Here is an 8,554-nt window from a genome sequence, read left to right as displayed (position 1 = left end):
TGTAATGGCTGCACCAGTCTGCATTCCCACCAGTATTAAACTAGTGTTCCCTTTTCTCCACACCCTCACCAGCACTTGTTTGTTGATTTTTTTGATGATAGCCATTCTGATAGGTATGAGGTGATAGTTCATTGTGGGTTTTTGTTTGTTTGTTTTGTTAATCCTCACCTGAGGATATTTTTCCCATTGATTTTTAGAGCGAGTTGAAGGGAGCGAAAGAGACAGAGAAACATCAATGTAAGAGAGACACATCAATTGGTTGCTTTCCGCTCATGCCCCTACCAGGGCCAGGGATCAAACCTACAAACTTTGATCTGGAATTGAACCCGGGACCCTTCAGTCCACAGGTCGATGTTCTATCCGCTGAGCCAAACCGTCCAGGGCTCTCATTGTAGTTTTAATTTGCATTTCTCTGAAGATTGTATGTGTCAGAATTTTTAAATGTGCATCTCTTTTGACCCACTAATATTTAGGCTAAAATTTAACCTACACAAAACATAGACATGTACACAAATGTGTATTCAAGATGTTTACTGCTGCTAGCATTGTTGGATCTAATCTACCTGTCCATTAAATAGGAATGGTTAAACTTATTGTATAGCCATGCTTTAGAATATCATACTGTGATAAAAGAATGAAGTAAATCTATATGTGCTGATATGGAAGTGTCTCTAAAACAAATAAGTAGGGGTGGGACGTGGGAAGCAAGTAATAGAAATATAGGAGTATCTATATATAGAAAAGGCTAATATGCTAAGTGTCCCTCCTACCATCCAGTTGGTCACTATGACCCACGCTGACCACCAGGAGGCAGATGCTCAACGCAGGAGCTGCCAAGCTGCAGTGACTTGGCAGCAGCAGTTCTCGGGTGACGCGCCCCAAAACCAGAGAGGAAGGAGCTGGAGATTCCTTGCGGCGCTGCATGACTCTACCTTAGGCCTTGGGTTATATTGTTGCTGGGTCACTGTCGGCCCAAATCTGGTTCACTGCACACTTGCATTTGCTTTCCACACCCTGTGCGACAGCAACTTTGCAGAGTGCCCTCTTGCACTCCAGGACTTCTTGGGGGATGTTGAGAGCCGGTTTCGGCCAGATCCCCACCTGCTGGAGGGACCCCACTCATTCCTCAGATCCTGGGGAGGGACCGCAGGAGGTTGGCTCCAGGGCGTGGCGGGTCCACCTCTCCCATTCCCGCCCCGTCAGCCACCTTCTAATTAATTTCCTTTCAATGTGCAGGAATCCATGCACCAGGTCAATAGTATGTATATAAATACACAGAAAAACATGTGGACCCATACATCCAACTGCTAATAATGATTACCTTTCAGGGAGGGAGAATATTAAGGTGGGGAATAAAGGAAAACTTTCACTTTTTACACTGTAACTGTCTATTGTTTGAACTGCATGCAATAAGCATGTGTTCATGAAGTTTAATTTTAAAAATGATTAAGAAGTTGGAAGATATGGTAATAGTGCATAATATCTGAATGCTACAATTATAGGCCATTTTTATTTTTGTACTTTCCTGTATTTTGGAAATTGTCTGTACTTACTTATTCACATTTTAAAAGCTGGAAGAAAAGGTTATTTAAAAGGCCTGAATAAATTTATAAAGATATCTGAATGCCCATCTATCATGTTGTAAAGTTAGATTTATCCTATGGATATTAGGTATAATTTGTTTTGCCATTGTAGGAATACTAACTTAAATGTTAAAGATTCACAAAAGGGTAGACGGCATAGGATAAAAGAGGAGACAATTTTGAAATAAAATTTATTATTTCTTCTTTTAGAACTTTAAACCCTCTGAATGGGCTTCCTGGCTTCTATTCATTATAACTAATATTCGTGTGTTTCTTTTTTTCTTTTTCTTTTCAGGGTTGGTAAAATTTCAGCCTTCCCTTTGGCCTTGGGACTCAGTGAGGAACAATTTGAGAGGTGCCCTGACAGAGATGTGCGTTCTCTATGATGTTCTCAGTATCGTTAGGGATAAAAAATTTATGACTCTTGATCCTGTTTCTCAGGACGGACTTCCTCCAAAGCAGGTATTTGTGGGCTTTAGCTGGGTAATGGTACCATTTTGTTAAATCTCAGGATCACTTTTTAGGCTGTGTGCCTACTGTTCCCTTTTCCTTTCATGCAAAATTAAGTCAAGGTGAAGATTTAAGGACTAACTGGCTCAAAACAGTCATAAAACTGTATATCCTTTATACTGGTATATTATTTTATTAATATTCCTGTGACCCTTGGAAGAGTTAAGTCTCATTAACAATATAATACTTTAAAGTTTCCCAAATCTTAACAAAGTCTTACAGCCTGCATCGTTAGTCTACAATGTATTAAACAAAAATGTTATGACAGAATGGCTTTGGGGTCAGATGGACCTGGGTTCAAATCCTGCCTCTGCCCTCAATCGCCCTGTGACCTTGAGTAAGTTATATTCTCAGTTTTTCCTTCTAATCCCTCCCCTCATTTTTAGGGCCTGGTTAGAAAACTTAGAAAAGCCAAATTAATGGAGGATATTGAAAGCAAGGATATTGAGATCTGATGAGTATATTCACGGTTTGAGCACTAGAAGATGAAAGGGATGCGGAAAAAGGGTGAATTAGTGAATGAAGAGTCTGAAATTTCGGAGGTCAGCTGAGAAGGTTTTTTTTTGTTTGTTTTTTTTTTCAGCTGAGAAGGTTTTTAAGGAAAGCAAGCATCAGGACCGTGACAAGTTAGTGGCGTGGAGAGGAAATAAGTAAATTACTTAATTACTCATGTGGAAATAGTTTCAGAATCTAGAAACATTGCTTTGGAAGACTTCTTAGAAATCATTAAATCTGCTTCCTTCATCGGTCAGAGGGAAAACTAAGCCCAGAGAGATCAGTGATGTGTTCAGATTGCAGAAAGGCCAGTGGTTAGAGAGCCAAGCCGAGACCTCCAGCACCTCATTCATGGCCCACTGCCTTTTCCACTTCTGTGCTTCTCCCAGAAAGGAGTCGCAGGAGTTTCTTGAGCTCTTCAGGAACTTAGAATTAGGTCCTCTAACGTGATCAAAGGATTATTGTGGCATTGCTGTGAAACTTTATAATTTTGACTCTTACATAGCCAGAAAACTTTCTGTTTGGAAGTATGTGTGGTTAATGTGCTACACAAATTGGTGGTGACTATTGATGTGTATGTGTATACAGCACATAGATTTTGATTTCTCATCAGTTTTCCAAAAATTATCATTCAGTGAAATACATTTAATATTAATGCTGCTTGATTTCAATATTCATTTGAAAGGCACTTAGGTAGCTCACTGTAATATAAGATAATTTTACAGCTGTAGTCAATGGAGTCATTCATTTATTCATTAAATAAAATGTAATGAGCCAGGCATTGTTCTGCGGCCTGTGGATATAATGGTTTCTGCCATCATATAGGCTACAATTCAAGTAGGAATTATAGACCTTAATCAGAAGTTTAATAAGTGCCGCAAAAGAGTGTAACACGTGAGTGAGGAGTGTCAAGACAGGAAAGGAACGGCATACACAAGAGGGAGGGAGCCTACCCGAGGCTGGGCAGAGTGATGCAGGGGTCAGTTCAGATGAGTAGCCCACTGTGCTGGTTTTGGTTTAACCTAAGTCTTTATTTGAGTTGACCAAAGAAATGGGTTAAGGTTTTATTAGTATGTGTATTTTCCCCCTCTTTGCTTTAATTTAGGAATCTCTTTAGTAGGTATGTTGTTACTGAGGAAATGTGTAATTTTCAAATCATTTAAAAATAATACAGAATTACACTTTTGGATTGTTTTTGGTAGAATCCTCAGACGTTACAGTTGATATCTAAAAAGAAGTCACTTGCTGGAGCAGCACAAATCCTATTGAAGGGTGCAGAAAGACTGACTAAATCAGTTACCGAAAATCAAGAAAATAAACTACAAAGAGACTTCAACTCTGAGCTTCTGAGATTAAGACAACACTGGAAACTGAGAAAAGTTGGAGATAAAATTCTTGGAGATCTCAGCTACAGAAGTGCAGGTATAGATTATTGTTAAAAACTGTGCTTTTAAACTAAAGTTTGTAAAAATAAGATACAGAATTGATTGTATTGTTACATATCCTATATAATAAAGAGCTAATATGCTAATTAGACCAAACAGCAGAAGGACCTTCTGGACGAAGCCAGAGCTGCAAGGGCCAGGGCGACCAGGGCTGCCAGGGCCAAGCCCCTTGCATGAATTTCGTGCATCGGACCTCTAGTTCTTCTATAATATGTTGTGTCTCAGTTACATGTTACATATTAAAGTTTTAATTTCTGTAAATTTAGCCTGAAGAAGCTAAATTACTTTTATAGCCTTAGATAAATATATATAAACTTGAGGCCCGTTGCACAAGATTTGTGCACTAGGAAAGGGGGGGTGTCCCTCGGCCTGGCCGGCACCCTTTCACAGTACGGGAGCCCTCAGGGGATGTCCAACTAATGGGGAGCAGGCCTAAGCAGACAGTCGGACATCCATTGCACTGTGATTGTTGAGCTAATAATAATAAAGATGAATATATATGTTTTTTAATTTGTTTATTTGAGTGATATAGGAAGGGAGAGAGAGAGAGAGAGACATCAATTTGTCGTTTTCACTTATTTACGCCTTCATTGGTTGATTCTTGTATGTGCCCTGACAGGTGATCGAACCCTCAACCTTGATACTCTAACCAACTGAGCTACTTGGCCAGGGCGAGTAGATCAGTATTTTAAAAGGATTAATTTGCCAGAGCAAGTCATCATTATTCTAAAATTAAAGGAAGGTAGATTGAGGTGGTTAAGTCAAATATTGGAGGACCTGTATGCCTCAGCATTGCTGTGAATTGGGAAATTTTGAATTCTGAAGGCAAAATCCCATTACAAAGATGAATTCAAGATGACAAGACATTTTTACATTTTATTAGGCAGTCTGTAGAAGCTGTACTTTCTAGCTGTGGGCGTTGTAAGTTCTTTCCAACAAATAATTATGTGCAAGTACCTTACCCAATTTCTCTCTGTGGGACAGTCACACATGATTATAAAAGGATTTGATTACATTAGCTTCTAATTGCAAGAATATCTTGACCATCCTCCCTTGTTATAAAACAGCAATTACTTGTAATCACCCACTCTTTTTTTAAATATAATTTATTGATTTTTTACAGAGAGGAAGGGAGGGGGATAAAGAGCTAGAAACATCAATGAGAGAGAAACATCGATCAGCTGTCTCTTGCACACCCCCTACTGGGGATGTGCCCGCAACCAAGGTACATGCCTTTGACCGGAATCAAACCTGGGACCTTTCAGTCCTCAGGCCGACGCTCTATCCACTGAGCCAAGCCGGTTAGGGTTAATCACCCACTCTTGACATGATTCAGCAGTCAAAACAACTTACTGAAACTTTTGCACTGAACAAAAAAACATGAAAAACCTAGTGTATCCACTGTCCTTTTGTCCTTCTCTTGCTGGATTTAGAACACTTCAGTTGCAGTCTGATTCTAGAGGCCGAGCTCCAAAAGTATTTAATCTCCAAGGAGTACATTCATTTTGCCCAGCTGGGGTGCCTCAGTGGTTAAGCATTGGTCTATGAACCAGGAGGTCACGATTTGATTCCCCATTAGGGCACATGCCCAGATTTCGGGCTTGATTCCCAATAGGGAGCGTGCCGGAGGCAGCCGATCAATGATTCTCTCTCATCATTGATGTTTCAGTCTCTCTCTCCCTCTCCCTTCCTCTCTGAAATCAATAAAAATATATATATTTTTTAAAAAAGTATATTCATTTTATCAAAATTCCATTGGAATAAAACAATTTGGATGAAGTTTGTATTATAATGATAGCATTAGACTACAGAATGCTATTTTCTTAAGGTAAATAAAACTTTTCTCCTGCTTTCTTTCTTCCCTTTGCTCACCACCCCTTCCTCTTTCCCCCTGAACACATGTTTTGGTGGGAACTTAATTTATGATTCAATGATGTGGATGTGAAATACTACTTTATATTTAATAATGTATCTTAAATGTGTTCATTGCCTTTTACTCTCCTATTTTTAATACCCTACTAGGATCTCTCTTTCCCCATCACGGTACATTTGAGGTAATAAAGAATACAGATATTGATCTAGATAAGAAGATACCTGAAGATTATTGTCCCCTGGATGTTCAAATTCCTAGTGATTTAGAGGGATCTGCATATATAAAGGTATTTGTCAGAGTATTTTTCAAGTAATTTCTTATTAATAGCCCAGAGACTAATTTGCTAACATTTGTGTATGTGTTTTTATTGTCATATAGGTTTCCATTCAAAAACAGGCTCCAGACATAGGTGATCTGGGCACTGTTAACCTCTTCAAACGGCCTTTGCCCAAATCCAAACCAGGTATAGTTATGTTCTATCCTCTCTTAGTCTTAACTGAGCTTAAACATACAAATAAATTAAAGATAAATATAGATAGGAAAAATAAGTACTTTGAAGTAAAAACAAGTAGAAATGTACTATTTATAATTTGTTAATTAACTATTAGTAAAGAGCTGTGTACTCTTTTTTTAAAGATTAAACTTATTTATCAGTTTTCTTTATGTAAAAGAAGTAATAATTTCTGTATTTTGGAAAGTATATTCTGTAATATAATGTTTCTGAACTTCTGTTGTATTTATTCAGATCACCATTTAAACTAGTTAATGCATAATATACTTAGATAATTTACATATGTATATGTCTTCTATCTTTCAGGTTCCCCACATTGGCAGACAAAATTAGAAGCAGCACAAAATGTTCTCTTGTGTAAAGAAATTTTTGCACAGCTCTCTCGGGAAGCTGTTCAAATTAAATCACAGATCCCTCACATTGTGGTGAAAAACCAGATCATCTCTCAGCCCTTTCCAAGTATGAGCAGCCAACCCTTTTGAGATTTATAAATAGGACTTTGTGGTTTGGGGAACAGGATAAAGAGTTGTCAAAGGAACAGTGAAAGCAGATGGGTGGTGTGCTGTCCATAAGGGCAGCTGGGAAAGCATGCAACACAAGCCACACTACTGATTCTATGGCCTAAAGAGTGGAACTCCAGATTTTAAACAGCGCGTGTTCAAACTTTGCACCAGCAAGGCCATTATTCAACCACAGTTGCTTTGAGGTGTCTCTGCTGACGCCATGTGTGGAAGACTTTCCAGGGATCCTGCCTTATTATCTATCTGAGATGTCACTTAGAAAATGCTAAATTTATTAAGTACCCATATTTCTAAATTTGTGGAAATTAGATTTTAATTATATGTTTGAAAGGTAGTTAGATTTCCCCTGGTGATCAGTTTGTAGTTAGCTGGGCACTTGTTTTTCACATGAATTCTGAGGAGTATCTTCCTAGATCTGTCAAGGGAATGGGTTTTAGGAATGAAAATCTTCATCCTGGTTCCCTTCATCCTGGAAGCAGGGGAGAGTATTTGTCGCCTCGTTAGTAAGACCAGATACCAACTCTGTTGGGTTTCTTTTTTTTTCTTTTCTTTTTTTTTTGGTTATCTTTTTTTTTTTTAATTTAAAGGGAAGAAGAAACAAATTAATTAATATATAGCTTCTGTTCACCTGTCTTTAGCCACAGCTCAAGGTCAACAGAATTTGAATTGTTAAAATACATAGTAGTTTATTGCATTCATGAACAGTCATTTTGAAGCCTCCTCTTTAAGTTTAGAATGTATCTTTTGAGAATGGGCTGTGGTTATACTTTATAAAGACAGGTTGTGCCTTTTCATGGATTAGATTATTTATATCTGTTCTACTTCTTTTTATAAATAGGCTTGCAGTTATCAATTTCTTTGTGCCATTCCTCAAATGACAAGAAATCCCAAAAATTTGCTACAGAGAAGCAAAGTCCGGAGGACCACCTTTATGTCCTAGAGCATAATTTGCATCTACTGATTAGAGAGGTAATGAAATAAATACTTTTGTTTGCATTGCGGTGAGCATGTCCAGGGAAGTGAATACACACAAGCTCCCCCTGCCACGTCCTCATTAATCACATAACAATGACATTCACTGTCTGTGATGAGAAAGATTTTTGCTATATGCTTGGGGAATACAGAGATGATCAGAATACAGTCTCTGTTCCCTAGCATAGCTGCTAGTGGTAGAAAGATACCACATGTATTATAGGGAGGTATAAGAAACGCATGTTAAAGGGCGCAGAGGGAAGAATGATTCTGGTTGGGTGATCAGGAGAAATGACTTGCCAGAGCCTGTGAACAGGATACTCCTGCGTCTCGGGACATGCACCACTTACAGGCCATCTAAAACTGTTTCCACAGTGCTGGTTCACAGGTTAGGTCAGTGATGGCGAACCTATGACACGCGTGTCAGAGGTGACACGCGAACTCATTTTTTTGGTTGATTTTTCTTTGTTAAATGGCATTTAAATATATAAAATAAATATCAAAAATATAAGTCTGGTTTAATATGGTTGCAAATATCAAAAAATTTCTATATGTGACACGGCACCAAAGTTAAGTTAGGGTTTTTCAAAATGCTGACACGCTGAGCTCAAAAGGTTTGCCATCACTGAAGTAGGAAGTCACGG

General features: G+C 38.4%; 1 protein-coding gene across 1 annotated transcript in view; it reads left to right on the top strand.

Annotated features, from left to right (window-relative positions):
- MED17 (mediator complex subunit 17) overlaps nt 1-8,554 on the top strand; it is a 16,694-nt gene that overhangs the window by 2,257 nt on the left and 5,883 nt on the right. Inside the window, exons 2-7 of the mRNA XM_006771932.2 lie at nt 1,879-2,045; nt 3,791-4,010; nt 6,056-6,192; nt 6,285-6,369; nt 6,724-6,876; nt 7,777-7,907. Of these exons, the coding sequence (XP_006771995.1) occupies nt 1,879-2,045; nt 3,791-4,010; nt 6,056-6,192; nt 6,285-6,369; nt 6,724-6,876; nt 7,777-7,907 (893 nt within the window). The remainder of the gene's footprint in view (nt 1-1,878; nt 2,046-3,790; nt 4,011-6,055; nt 6,193-6,284; nt 6,370-6,723; nt 6,877-7,776; nt 7,908-8,554) is intronic.

Source organism: Myotis davidii, unplaced genomic scaffold, assembly GCF_000327345.1.
Source record: "Myotis davidii unplaced genomic scaffold, ASM32734v1 scaffold345, whole genome shotgun sequence".
Lineage (NCBI taxonomy): Eukaryota > Metazoa > Chordata > Mammalia > Chiroptera > Vespertilionidae > Myotis > Myotis davidii.
This window is presented reverse-complemented; position numbering and strand designations above follow the sequence as displayed.